The sequence below is a fragment of the Procambarus clarkii genome, chromosome 23 (assembly GCF_040958095.1).
Source record: "Procambarus clarkii isolate CNS0578487 chromosome 23, FALCON_Pclarkii_2.0, whole genome shotgun sequence".
NCBI lineage: Eukaryota > Metazoa > Arthropoda > Malacostraca > Decapoda > Cambaridae > Procambarus > Procambarus clarkii.
Genome location: NC_091172.1, coordinates 25,192,265 through 25,207,834, shown reverse-complemented (window position 1 = coordinate 25,207,834; position 15,570 = coordinate 25,192,265). Strand labels below are relative to the sequence as shown.

Here is a 15,570-nt window from a genome sequence, read left to right as displayed (position 1 = left end):
AATTTCCACAGTATCCTGTGAGCAAGTGAACGTCTGTCTAACTGTCAGTATGTCATTTACTTGTTACTGGTACCGGGGGATCAACGTCCCCACGGTCCAGTCTCTGATGTGGCCTCCTCGGTGACCAACAGCCTAGGTGTTGGAGCAGCTCCATTAAATTGGGGTCATGATTTTCAAGTTGCACTATACAGTTGAAATAAGGACAAAATTCTAACATTTCAATTTTAAATAGATCTACATTTATAGTTTATATATACAGTATAAAATCCTCCCCAAGATCGGATGCCCACCCAGGCTCCTCAGCATCATCAGATCTTTCCATGAGAACATGAAGGGCACCGTGGTCTTTGATAGCCTAACATCAGACGTCTTTGACATCCGAAGTGGAGTAAAGCAGGGCTGCGTACTGGTTCCAACCCTATTCGGAATTTTCTTCACAGTTATGCTGCAACACGCCTCCGGATCTGCCACGGAAGGCATTTACCTCCGGACCAGGTCAGATGGAAAGCTCTTTAACCTCGCCAGGCTGAGAGCCAAGACGAAGGTTCGGCTGAGGTGTCTGCGCGACTTCCTTTTTGCCGATGACGCAGCAGTCACTGCCCACTCAGCCAAAGACCTCCAACCGCTCATGACCCGCTTCAGCGAGGTCTGTCAGGCTTTCGGACTCGCCATCAGCCTGAAGAAAACACAAGTCATGGGACAAGGAGTGGACTCCCCACCTGACATCGGCATCTCCGATTCCAAACTGGAAGTCGTTCATGACTTCGTGTACCTGGGCTCCACAATCTCTGACTCTCTCTCTTGATACGGAGCTAAACAAACGCATCGGTAAGGCATCTACTACCATGTCCAGACTGACAACGAGTGTGTGGGCCAACAATAGGCTGACTGAGTATACAAAGATTCGGGTTTACAAAGCCTGTGACCTGAGCACTCTCCTTTATGGTAGCGGTCTTGGACACTCCGCACCCGTCAGGAAAGACAGCCAAGTACCTACCACATGCACTGCCTTCGACACATCTTGGACATCACCTGGCAGGACAAGGTGACAAACAACAGCGTCCTGGGGAGAGCAAGAATCACCAGCATGTACACAATGCTGAAACAGAGACGAATGCGCTGGCTTGGGCACGTTGTGCGAATGGGCGCTGGCAGGATCCCCAAGGATTTCCTGTATGGAGAGCTGATGCAGGGAAAGCGTCCAATAGGCAAGCACCAGCTACGGTACAAAGAAGTATGCAAGAGGGACCTGAAAGCCATGGATGTCGATCTTACTACGTGGGAAACACTGGCTGCATACCGTTCAGCCTGGGGGCACTCTGTTCAAAGAGGTCTTTCCAAGTTCGAGGAGTCACTTGCCAAGAAATCGGAGGTAAAGAGACAGAGAAGGAAAGCCAGTAGCCAGGAAGACAGACCAGAATCGGACTTCGTTTGTGCTCAGTGTGGAATGGACTGCCACTCTCGGATTGGACTCATCAGTCACACCAGACGCTGCACCAGGATTGACAACCAGGGCTCAACTCCATAGTCTCCCGAGACTGAAGGATGCCTACTACTACTACTACTACTTACAGAGTACAGGACCAAATAAATGAAAGTTTTCTAACTTACTTGTAAACATTCTGAAAGGTCTAGTAGTCCATCTATTAGGTGAATCTCCCTGCAGCATTGAAAACAACTTCCAGCGGTAGTAAACGTGAGCAGGACCTTGATTCTCAAACAAGAATCTGAAAGTGAGAAAAGTTCCTTCAATATACGACATCTTCTAACATCACATGATGACTTTTGCTCTAAAGTATATTTCATAATTTAACCCTCAAACTGCAGTCTTCGTCATGTGTTGATCATTTAGTGTAGGGGGATAATCATGACCTTTCATGATTATCCATTCATCAACATCATCATCATGAGTTTTTCATCAACAAAGAAAGTTGGAGTTGCCTCTCAAACCAAAATCTTCAGTGTATATAAAAAAAAATCTTTTACTTTTGCATAGATAGATTTCTCACTGTTGAATAAATTTCATCTCTGTTTAGTCCTCTCTCCCATTATAATGTAATGCTGACAAGTGCCAAAAGAAATATTGACTCCTGCCCAGACCAAAATAAGGGTAGATACAATCCTTTTTTTGAATGTGTGGTTTTTAATAGATATTCAATCTCAAAAGAATAAACAAGTAACAATGGGTGGGACGGGGGGGAGGGGGGGATGATGGAGTAGTTGTAATAATTTTATGTGCAACATTTTAATTTAATAGGTTAAATATTTTTTCTTGCTTGAAATAGAATAACCTTGTATAAAAAAAATAATAAAAATTCCTACCTGAATTCTGGGTTATTTATTTCTCTATTCATAATCATGGCCTCAAACATGGGTCCTTCACGTACAATAAACTCTATAGTGCGATGAATAAGTTGCAATAACGATCTGTTGGAATAGAAGAATAAATATATAAAAAAACACCAACACAGCCAAAAGCACATCAAGAAATGCATAAAATGGACTTCCTACCCACAGTGGACATTGGAAAAAGTGATGTGCAGTGAAAACTAAACTACATAATTAAGAAAAATATAACTAGAACATTTCGTAAACAAAATTGATAAATAAAAATTAATGTCCATTATGAGTAGTAATATTATAACAAATAATAATAATTAAAATAAACGTGTTAATGCACAAGATGCAAGTCTTCATCAGTTGGCTGAAATAGAAGTGATAAAGAATACAAAAATATCGGTGTAATCTTCCATGGAAGTCTACACCGCTAATGTGCTATTACCATACGAGGGTAATTACAGCCTAGTTCATTACGTATGACTTAACTACTGTGCACCAGGCGACTAGACAGGTTTAAGCTATTACTTTTTTAAAGTTACTGTATTTCATCTTTATTAACAAATACTAGGAAAAGTTTATTTACAGGTTACACACATGAATCAAACTGATTGATGCATTTATCTATAGTGACGTGCAAAAGAAAATCAATGCAGTGGTACATCGACAAACCAAAGCTTAGAACTGTTTCATTATACTGTATATATGAACAAGGGAACAAATACACTAAGATTGCAGCCAACTCTTATCATCAAATTTTTAGGAATATGACAAACAAAAATTTAATTTATATTAAATTACAAACTAATTTTATATATAATTACTGAATTATTTATTAAGAGTCTACTGCATGTAAGATTACTTGATGAATAATACATCCTGCAACCAATGCTCAACCTAAGATCCTCAAACCCAAGTCCGTCCACTTAAGAACCTAAGTTTCTGTCTAAATTCTTGATCTTTCTCGAACTCAAAATCAGAGAAAAACGCAAGAGTTTTACCTGTTAGCTGGTATAGAAGAACATGGTATTCTTCATGGCACAAATATGACTGGAAAGTTGGTATTTACTCTTCTGAGTTCTTATGTTTCACATTAGACAGGTAATTGTTGAGTGCTATAGTCACATTTGAACTAGAATATCCTTCTTTGTACCTATAACTGTTGCTAAGAGGGGCCCAGACAAATACAGGCCCTGAGATAGTTGACCCATGAAACATGTCCACAAGTTCACTAGGGAAGTCACTGCATCAGTTTGCACTGGTTGGGAGTCTTTGGGAGTCCCCCACTGGGAGAGAAAGGCCAAGTGAGGTCAGCTCCTGCTGACCCGGATGTAGCTCTCACCCACCACGGCAGATGATTCGTTGAAGCTGTGGGATAGACTTATGGGTGACCCTGACAACCCCTCCCAATACAGTATTCTGATATTGGATCCAAGCTGCAAAAAAAGCATATGCTGATCTAAGTACAGCACATGCGTGGTAAATGAGCCGATGGCTGCTGCTGCTTCTGGTGCTACATCCCTGCCAACACATGACCTCATCTCCAGAACCGCTAAGCAGACATCAGCAAGAACAGATGGCTGTAAGGGATAGACTGTGGTAAGCCACATTAGCCTAACTGTTCATCCTCCTGGAAAAACGTGATTTCAAATTCGCAGTGGATCCAAGTGGATCCACATTACGTTCCGCTGGATTAAGAAAAAATTAGCAAGGAATTTCATGGAACTTCAGCCATGAACATCCATGACTTAGCTGCAATTTCAACAGATGGTGAGTCGGCTATCTTCAAAGCTGCAGCACAATTCGACTCATGGTTTCTGAAAATGGATCTTCCCCAATACAAATAAAAAGCCCTCAGTCCAATTAGTCTAGTTTAATTAACCCTGCCAGTTGCATACCAAAACCTTACCTCGGGTCAAGGGTCACCTTACCCCGGGATCACCTTATCCCAGGTATATTAGACTCGGGGTTAAAAAAAAAAAAAAAAAAAAATCCAAAATTAATAGCAACCCAAATTTAACGGAGGTGGTTCATGACGATGTAGTCTCTTGAAGTATTACGGCAACTGGCAGGGTGTATTGGAACAGACTTACCAGTGGGCAGGGAAGCTGGTTGGGTTGATAAACAAACTAAGACGGGTTCTCTCTTTACCTTTCTGTTGGGATAACCACTTTGACAACAGCCCTTTGTAAAATCTGTAGGAATAGAGCAGCAACAAAGATAACAGATGGATTGGTCTTTAATCACATGTATTAATATTCTTTTTCCCCTCTTTCATAAAAAAAAGTTAATTGCAAGCCGATTATGTTACTTATGATGATAGACAATAGGAAACACAGGGCTGTTAGTACAGTATAATAATGCTTCTGATGAATTTTAATATCCCGAACGAAATATTTACAGTACAAAATTTGATTGATTGTGCCTCTGACTGTAAGAGTAAATTATTATGAGGCATGTCAATATATATCTACTCTATCTTTTGATATGACTGCTGTATAAAAATATTAAAGAGGTCATTAATTATTAAACTTAAATATTCATTATTTTCTAAGGTTTCAATACATTTTAACCTAAACAGCAAAGAGAAAAATGACATTATCTATTCAATATACAAGAGTAGAATGGGATGCATATGCAATGCATTCTAATTTCAAATATTCAAATTTACTAAAAGAATAACAAAAATTATAGTTTTCTCTGCATTCTGACTGCCCATTAAAATCTACAAAATTGACCCATGACAACATAGGGCATGCAAAGTTGTCTGGTAATACCTTGTCCATTTCCTCTTTCTTTTCTCCTTCTGCGGGAAGTGGAGTTCCAACAGGTGGGATCTGTTGCAAGAGAAATATGGATCTATTATAGGATGACCTGACATCTCACAAGGTTATCACATACAAGCTTTACCTAATATCTACCAAGGCTATCCATTGCATTCTCACATAGTATTTAGTAAAGTTGTCCACTGCAAGCTGACCAAATTTTTTATTACAAACACTATATACATTACAGGCAAATGAAATGTCTAATAAGGTTGCCTATTACAGGCTAATGAAGTGTTAATAAAGTCAATCCATTAGAGGCTGATCAAGTATCTAGTAAGCTTAAACTTCGTTGTTTTCTTCAAGCAACCAATAGACCAACCCTAAGAAACTGAATTTCCAATTTAGCTTTAGTTATGCTGTACTAGGTTATACTTCATGGCATAGTAATATGAATACCATTGGAAAAAAGGTATACCACACTCATGTTCTGGTAATGAGGTAGAAAAAATACAAAGCTACATCACCTACACAAACCAGTATTACCACAAACTTCACAGATGCCAATCATCATATAAGGCAACATTACAAGTGTCTACACTGCCACCATCCCACACTACAAAACCAGTGAAAAGAATCTCTGAGAGCTCAGCATAGCAGCCTCACTTTCTAAATTATTATTAGAAAAATGGAAATTGTGACAGCTGATCCCTCACCTGTCTGGCCTCACCCCATCCTTCATCTCATCTCCTTTTCTTTTTATATACAGCAAGCCCTATTTATCTCTTAGATTTGATGAAGCCCATACTAACTACCCATATTAGGTTCATATACTAAATTTGCATCCCTCTTAGCATCTGCACCTCCCTCTTGACTCCACCCAGATATTGTCAATTCCATTATTGTTTAACATTCTATATAAGCGCCTTTCCATTAACTATGTTAAACACTTTTTACAAGTTCATAAATGTAATTTCTGGATGATATTTAGGTCTTTATATATTCTGAATACAACAACAATAGGAAACACATAGAAATTACATTAACATGATATATCAATGAGAAAATCCACTAGGACTATAGGCGAGCTCAAATCTACGACCTTGGCATTGCCAGTCGCATACTCTAGGGGTAACCAGCTGCGGTGGTCTAGTGGTAGAAAAGCTATTGGTAATACCGGGGTCGTAGGTTCGCGCCCACCTAGTCCTAGTGGATTTTCTCAACAAAAGTAAAGTTATGCATTCATTGCCATAATAAAACTTACTTTATCTCTATCTCTTTTATCAGGCTGGGCATTGAAGGGCAGACCAGAGGGAGGTGGTGGTAGAGTTAACTCAACAAGAGCCGGAGGAATATAAATCGGGTGGAGAGGGATAGGAACAGCCTTTCCCCAACCCAGTTTCATCTCAAATCCATCAATATCTTTGCCTGTGAGGAAAAGGCATTAGTTATCAAACGTTGCTAAAATTGTTAAAGATCTAAATGTCTTAAATCTAACTATAAATTTAAGTATTACAAAATAATTACAGGATATTTTTTAAATATTTTAATACACAATGAAATACAGTACAATATAATACAGTCTTGCAATCATGTGTAAAATCATACCACACTTCATACCTAATTACATTACCATATGTTCCATTTTCATTCTGAAAATAGAATCAAAACTCACCATTCAAAGCTGATAATGCCCTTTCTCCATCCTTTCGATTCATGAAAGCTACAAAGCCACAATTTCGACCCCTATTTCTTTCATCATCTGTTCTTGGCCACATTATTTTTATAGATGCCAAAGGTCCATAACGTCCAAATAACTCCATCAACCGCTGTTCTGTAATCTGAAAAGCACATTGCCAGTTAAGTACTAGTACAGTGGGGGGGCCTCGATTTACAATGGTAATCCGTTCTCAGAGACATATCGTAAGTCGAAATGATTTTTTCCATGAGAAAAAAAGGGAATTGAATTAATCCGTTCCACACCCTCTAAAACATTAACTTAAAAATACATTTTATACTGAATACAATTTTTTTATCTAACTACAATACAGTACATATGTTTATCTTATCTTTATGGAGGACTATTGATGGCGTATGGAAGATGATGAGGAGAGGCGTTACTGTTCGGAAGGGGAGTCCCCTTCCATTATAACATCAATCAGTGGGGACTTCTCTGGGGTACACACTCTGGCACGCGATGAGTCACAATAACGTAGCTAAAGTAAGTTGACCAGACCACACACTAGAAGGTGAAGGGACGACGACATTTCGGTCCGTCCTGGACCATTCTCAATCAATTTGAGAATGGTCCAGGATGGACTGAAACGTCATCGTCCCTTCACCTTCTAGTGTGTGGTCTGGTCAACACTCTGGCACATTTTGCCTGCATACCACTAGGCCCTGCTTCTGGCTCACTGCTTGATTGTCTCACTAGAAATTGTTCCATAGAAGATTGTTTTTCCCTTCTTTTCCAACACTTGTCTAAAGTGAGGCATAACATTTTCATTAAAAAGATCAATGCAACGGCCTGTTACAGCTTTACCTGGGTGATTCTTTTCAGCAGAACTTTTGCAGTTCTTCCCATATTGTACACATTTTCTTAATTAATGAGGAAGGGAAATTCTCTAATGCCACCGCCTCCTCCTCCTCTGAAGATTTGTTGTACTGCCTAGCTAGTTCAACAACATGAGTACCATTTTCATATTTACATATGATCTCTCGTTTTTTCTTTATCGTCATTCTTACCCGTGTTTTCAGTTATTGAACCTTACCACTGACTTTCCTGGAACCCATGGCATGATATATAATAATCAGTTTTATGTTCAAAAAGCAACAAATCACCACAAAAATGGAATTTCTTATAAGCATGATCGTCACTAAGGTGGGTGGCTCTAGTAAACTGAGGCAGGTCAGCCCGCGTGACCGGCAACCGTGCACTCGGTCCACCCGAACATATATCAATGAATATCGTTAGTCGACGACACTATCCTAAGTCAAGTTGCATTTTTCAGTCAAATTTATATCATAACTCAAAATCATCGTAAGTCGAGGTGCCACTGTATTTCAAAATTATAAACATGATTCCCCGATTTGTGACTATAGGATGTATCAAAGTCCACCAATTTGTATTTTGAGTGAGCGAGATCTAGTTCAAGAGTCCCCACCTCATTATTGTAAGCAATGCAATTATACATCCAACATTCCAGTTCTACCATAGTTGTTCTTGAAGATATGACTTCTTGTTACTTCTGATTCAACTTTATTCCACTTGCTTACCACACTCACTACATACAAATATTTACATGGAATGCATGTCCCTGACATTGGTCTGCAAATTAAAGTCTCATATCTGGCTCCTTTCTTGAATATGAGCCCCATATTTGCATTCTTCCAGGTTTGTACTTTCCCCCATTTGACACATTATAACCATAAAGGGTTATATAAAATCTACTATTTATTTCAATATCCAAGACAAGATCTGATCTAATCCTACTGGTTTATTTACATATTACTTTCAGATGTCTTCATGTGTTCTTTGCAGACTTCCATGTCGCAAAACCTTTCGGCCTAATGACTGGGTCCTTTACTAAGGATGTTTTGTTTTGTATGTAGCCATGTGCAATAACTATGGCTGATTTTCCCTAGTACAGTACTCCAATACTAAAGAGCAGGTTCAATCCTTTGTACATATCCTAATAGTTTTAATCTAATACTTTCAGTAGTAGCTATGTCCTGTGTGCTCCAGGACTAGTCTTAACACAGGCTAACTTTGCCTATGTTGATGTTATTTCAAGTGTTACTTGTGTGTAATTCAGTGTCATGTCCACTACCAGGCCTGTTCTTCTGTTTTCTCTCTCTCTCTCGAGGCCTTTAGTTATCTCGCTCGTAAGTCAGTATTAGGGCCGGAGGGGGGGGGGGGGATTATTCCTTTGGTCTTTTTTCTCTTCAACCTCAAACTTTACATTTATTAGATGTATCCCTTCTGATTTTGCCAGTATTGATATGTATTTGAGTAATATTACTATAACCTAAAAACTATTTCCTCAAGAAAAGGACTACCTAGTACGACTAGATTGCTCAGTTTTATTATCCTACTCAAGTTTTGGACGCTACAAATCAATACTACGAGAAATAAATAGATCTCTCTCAGAACCATGTAAAATACAAACAATATCCAGTATATAAAAATGGCCAATGGGCTACACTGTCAAATAACAAATATACATTTTATTTTTCAAGACATTGCAAAAAGAAAAGTAAAAAATTAATCGACATTGGGCAACAATTCTCACTTTTAATGGTAGCTATACTTTTGTAGTCAACAGTAGCCAAAAGTAGCCATAGTCTGGGCTGAAATCTAAGTATTTATACTGTATTTTAAATTTTAAGTTGGTACAAATGCTTAAAAGGAAGAAAATTGCAGCTGGAATAAGTGCTATAAATATGACAAACCCCCCAAGACATCCCAACATAAGATTCTTAACAACAATGTCAACACCTAGATGAGTACTCCTCACTACATAGTACTCTTTCCTAAGTTTTGAATTCCAAAGAGATAACACCACATTCAACAACTGTACCAACTAACCTTGGGGCTTAAATTGCCAAGATATAAATTAGTAGTTGTCGGGTCTCCAGGATCAAAACTTCCAATCTTCGGGTCATCTGCCAGGGAAAAAAGCATCAGAAAACAATTAAATATAGAACAGAACATATTATAATTAAATTTTATGCTTTGCCACTTTTTGTTGATAGTATGAAAAATACTTTTTATTTATAAAAGAATGCAAATATAGAAGCATATAGCATCAGATAGTCTAATCAGTGAACAAGTGTGTACTATAAGCTTTTCTTGCTATGATTGTTCAAATTAAACATTAAAATTTTCAATTAAAATAAAATTGCTCCCTTGAAATCTGCCATGACCCTGGAGGGCAATCTGAAGCACTGGTGCCAGTGTCACCCTACCTAACTGTACACGATCCTGTCCAAGAACACAGCAGATCTTACTTTAGGGAGAAGCCAAATGTGATCACTCAAACACCCATTCAAATAAAATGAAAGTGCTTATCATTTAAAATAATATCTCATAAATAAGCGCTCAACTTTCAAGCAACAGTTTGTAATATCACAGAGGGAAAAACATAAAACACTGTGACAAAGATTTCTAACACAAAGAAAAAGCATGCATTAATATTACATTAATATTGCACACAATTGGTAAGCAAGTTACCAGGCTGGTGAATCAAGGAAATCAACCTTCCAAGTCGCCAAAGTATTACTGCTGAACGTTCTTTAGATGATGACATGTATGCCAGTAAACATACCAAACCAAATTATTATTATAATGTTAATACAGCTTGAGAAGAATGAACGTAGGTTATCAGGCAAATATATATGGGCGTCTGCAAAGTCCTAGCAGGATGATTAACTTTTGCTGCAAAACAAGAGCACAATTTTGTCTATTTGCAGTATCTGTGTAATCAAAATGTGTATAATACCCCTTCAGGTACTAGACATTTAGGCCACTGCCTGTCTCCACCAGAAGGCACCCTAATACCAAGGCAAAATTCATCACTACAGGCATTATGATGCTAAATTGAATATGTTGAAATCCTGAAAGATTGGCTGCTAGTCGAGCAAAGCAGATACTGTACCACATTTTTGGTGGGGGCAGATTAAAGGCACAAGTCATACAGTATATTAACTTGACACATTTTCAGAAAAACCAAACTGACAACACTAAACAGGTGAGCCAAGTGCTCACCTATTTAGTGATGACTAATTAAACTATACAATTAAACAAGAAAAACCAAAGTTGGATTTTTCTTACTTAAAACATGGCTCAATATAGTGCATAATTCTTCATAAAGCTTGGCATTCAAAGGTACTCTTACCTTTTAACTATGATGTAACTTAAAATTATTTTACTCCAAAATCCTTTCGATTAAAACATAAATAATGTTTGTTTGGTCTCCGACACTTAATCGAGGACAAACAAACTTACCCATACCAAGAAATCCAGGTATTTTTGGTTCTGGCGCTTCAAAACGACTGCTCTTTCCAGATTCTCGTGTCTGGTACATATTTTTGATACGATGACGTTCAGCTCTCTCTTCTTGAATCCTAGATGTTAAATAGAAAAAACAAATTACTGTACAGTGTACATAAAAAAATATAAATACAATACAGTACAAATAAATTTATATAATTAGTACAACAATACAGCCTCAAAAGTGCATTCTACCAATTTTTATTTCACTTCTTTCAAGACATCCTTCATCCTTTATCCATTTTCAAGCACTCAAGCTCAAATTCAAGCACTCTATAATCATTTATTTTTTATGTTTATGTCATACCAGCAACTTGCATCCATACATAGGAGCAGATTATAATTTATAATGGAGGAGTATATATATGTAATATTACATATAATATTACATATGGAGGCAGGCTGTGAGAGGGGAGGGAATTATCAGGGGAAAGCACCAAGCCATTACCACTATATAGCCCATGAAAGGGGGTCAGGATAAGGATTTGTGATGGGACTGGGGAAAGGATTGGTGTCCAACCACTTGGACGGTCAGAGATTGAAAGCCGACATGCAAGAAATGAGACCCACGCTCTACCGTCCAGCCCAAGTGGTTGGGCAAACCAAACAGGAACAGTGGTGAATGCAATAGACCGGAATACAAAAGCAGAAGTCCATGATTATTATTGAGAAGTATATCCCACCCCTCCCTGCTGCCCAATGCAATGGGTGGGGACCAGACAAAAGAAAGTTGTGAAGAGCACAAGACAGTGGAAAGGGTCTCTACCTGCAACCTATAGCTGGGCTCCAGAGAAAAAGAACTAGAGGGAAAAGCCCCAAATGAAATGATGGAAAACACAGTAAATATATGTAAAGCCATGACAATGTACATTCCACTTAAGAAAGAAATCAACTAAAAAAAAAAACAAAAAAAATTGTGACTCCATACATAGTGCAGAGATGCAAAATTTAGAGCCAAAAAGAAATGGAAGAAATATAAAGAACACAGCAGTAATGAGTTAAGAAGAACGAGAAATGCGCACAAGAAACAGCGTTGCATAGAAAACAAAGCCACACCTATGGCACGAGTCAGATTTCACGATGGAAGGTCCAGCACATCCAAAATTCAATGAACCAAGTGCACTGAATTTTGAGGATTTAATGAGGATTCAAGCCATCCTCCTGCATAATAACTAGCATAATTAGGAATCTTTCAAGTTGATTGCTACAAGACAAACAAAAACTTTGAGGAAAAACACAAGATGAAAGAACATGATACATTTTTTTTTAATTAAGCAGAAATGATGATTATAGAGAAAGATATATTAAAAGTACTGTTTTAGTTAAAAGTAACCCTTTAGGAAAACTTTATTAACAAGAGCTTACATTTTCAACTCTTCTTTGAACAGCTCTAGGTTACTCTTCTTCTTCTTTTCTTTCTCTTTCTTTTTTCCAGGCTTTTCTGGTCTGTCCCTATCCACTTTGGTGATGGAGTACTGAGCAGCTTTCTCCGCACTTGAGAATTTTTCAGCCAATTCCGCTAGCTTGGATGTTGGTTTGTAGAGTTTCCCCTTCTCTTTCGTATCTTCCTCTAAAATAAGGAAAACATGATATTACGGGTGACCTATAGCTTATTATTACTGTATAAGTTAGCTCTAATTAAAGACATACCAAGGATCCAATACAACTTTATGACATCAATTTCATCAAGCAACAGAAAATTATTTAAGCTTTAACAATTAAATTTGAATTTAAATTGAACCACCAACAACAAACACACTACATCAATTATCGAGAGAGAAAGAAATATCATGTGAAATAAACCTTCAACCGGCAGCTATCAATGGGAAGCAACTTACTTCTCGACCCCGCATCGAAGGTTCCTGCTTTCACCCATACTTTGCCCTTCTGTACAGGTGTTTCTTCAAATGTGGCTACAAATTCCTCATACGCCTGAAATAAACAAATATTATTGACATTGCAGTTTGATTAACTAGCTGCAAATTTCAGAGGAAATAATTTGACCATACAAAAAAATGTATAGGAAATATATGAAACTTGGGAACATTTTGTGCACTACAGTATTTCTTAGACATAAGAAATAAAGAAAAAATAAAACATTTAGTTTAAACCAATAATTTCATTTAGTTAAAAACAGTTAATAACATGATTTCATTAACCTTAACTATATATATAAACATATACATATATCTTTTTTTGTACACAGGAGGGTACAAAATGACTTGAAAATGACTTATGACTTGTTAGCAGGTTCAGAGTTTTCCAATTCCATAACATATTTTATGCCTCACACTATTACATTTTCCTGAAACACGGCTTGCCATTTGATCTACAACCAGCTCCAAATTACTACTGTGTCAATAGGGGTCAACAGTTGAGGATCACTGCGCTGTCAACCCTCCCTATTGCGCAGTGGTGCAACAGGAACAATATTTAACATCAGCACTGTTAAAGGTTGGCCGGAAACCTCCTTTTTTATTTTTTAAATAACAACACATGACCATAATTATTAGAGTACTGTATCATGACTGATGAACCATACTAGTCAGATCTAATTTAAATCTACCCACTTCCCACCCATATACCTATCTTACCTGATTCTTAAAGTGTGTTAAGTTATTTGTCTCAATAATGCTAGCTGGCAGCCCATTCCACTCATCAAGACCTCTACTCCCAAACTTGTACCTTCCTATATCCATGACAACTGTTCAATATGACCCTGTATTCCTTTAGATATGCTTTACCATACTAAATTACAGTCAGTGTTAGATGTTCATGCCAGTGGTCCATTCGTGGTTTGTGATAAAAAATAGCAAAGGGCCGGCAGGATGTGGAGAGGGAGTGGCCAGTACTGTACTATACCATGAATAAGAGCTCGGAATATCTACGGTATATGCAAGTCCACCATGATCCTGGGAATTAATTACTCCAAAATCATACCTGAGCTGCTGCCTCCTCCTCCTGCCTCTTCTTCTCCTCCTCCTTCTTGGACTTAGTTCTGGATGTCATTGTGCTGCTCTCCCTTTAAATTTTATATATGCTGGTTTGATCACAACCCTGAAATAAAATAAATATTAGTACTGAATAATATGTGAATTCCGTTGCAAAATAAAAATAAAACCTATCCCGTGGATAATGTAAAATAGAGGTTAACACATTAGTGAATTAGCTAAATCATGTAGATGGAAAATTTAAACTAATTTTATTACTTAAATTTACTTTGGTAAATTTAAATAAATTAATATGTATTTTAAATTCCTAGGATATAAGTTTAACTGAACCATGAATGCCTGTTTTTGAATGCTTAAATGTTACGGCTGCTTTAGGTGTAGCAACTCTTATTTGTGTTTTCATATATCACTTGAGGTCCAAATATCATCGACCATTGAACTATAAATCACAGCTGGGAATATCCCAGGTTCAATGACTGCAGTAGGACCAAAACATTTGGGCAAGGTTTCCTTTAACCTGATGCCTCTCTTTATTTAGCAGTAAACAGCTAACCAACAGTTAGGCAATTGCTATTGGTTGCATTCTTGGAAATGCAAGTACAGTACAGGACAGTGCAGTGCAGTACTATACTTGGCCTAGAGGGACCTCAATAAGTGTAACGGCTTTCTTCCCCCGACTATGGGAAACCATAACCATTTAGTTTAGCTTAGTTTATTAAGCTAAGCTAAATGCAAGCTGTATTGGAAAAGGTTACAGGGGCATGTAATAGGCTCGGGAACCAAATACCAAATTATGTTTAGTTAAATTAAGCAAGTTACAGCCTTGATGAACAAGTTAACACAGTACAGAAGTTTGTTAACAAATATACTGTACTGTATAAACAAACTTTTCACAGTTTATCAAACTAACATAACCATGATTCCAAGACGCTTTAACACAACAAATGATAAGTTTTACTTAGATTATTATGGACTCCATTCCCACCTTGTGGGCAAGTGACAAAAAGGTTTCAAGGTAACATTTTGGGTCAAGAACTGAACTACAACCACCTAAGGTATGCAATTTACATTTGTGTTGAGCTAGTTATAGAAAATTTTAACTTGCCTATCATGCACACAATGCCCACGTAATGGGTAGTAACGGAAGGCTACATATCGTACATGCATAATCAACAGCAGCCAAACGTAGAACATTTAACTAAAATTTCAAGTACTCTAAGGGGGGGGGTGAACAGTCGTGGGCCCCTAATGGTCAGTGTTCTCTGATTGTGCCTATGGCACCCCCTTTTCAATAACATTATTTGACTAATTCATCAGACTGGGGAAGGACAACATGCCGTGTCCGGGGAAGGACAGCCTGCCGTGACCGAGGGAGGACAGCCTTCAGTGACCGAGAGAGGACAGCCTTCAGTGACCGAGGGAGGACAGCCTTCAGTGACCGAGGGAGGACAGCCTTCAGAGACCG

General features: G+C 37.9%; 1 protein-coding gene across 1 annotated transcript in view; it reads right to left on the bottom strand.

The window, feature by feature from the left end:
• LOC123763931 (U2 snRNP-associated SURP motif-containing protein) overlaps window positions 1–15,570 on the bottom strand; it is a 35,633-nt gene that overhangs the window by 18,310 nt on the left and 1,753 nt on the right. The window contains exons 2-12 of the mRNA XM_045751248.2: window positions 14,095–14,211; window positions 12,993–13,086; window positions 12,520–12,724; window positions 11,116–11,228; window positions 9,691–9,767; window positions 6,778–6,943; window positions 6,367–6,530; window positions 5,115–5,174; window positions 4,489–4,532; window positions 2,323–2,427; window positions 1,612–1,727 (exon numbers count right to left, since the gene is read on the bottom strand). Coding sequence (XP_045607204.1) covers window positions 1,612–1,727; window positions 2,323–2,427; window positions 4,489–4,532; window positions 5,115–5,174; window positions 6,367–6,530; window positions 6,778–6,943; window positions 9,691–9,767; window positions 11,116–11,228; window positions 12,520–12,724; window positions 12,993–13,086; window positions 14,095–14,163 — 1,213 coding nt within the window. The 5' untranslated portion in view covers window positions 14,164–14,211. The remainder of the gene's footprint in view (window positions 1–1,611; window positions 1,728–2,322; window positions 2,428–4,488; window positions 4,533–5,114; window positions 5,175–6,366; window positions 6,531–6,777; window positions 6,944–9,690; window positions 9,768–11,115; window positions 11,229–12,519; window positions 12,725–12,992; window positions 13,087–14,094; window positions 14,212–15,570) is intronic.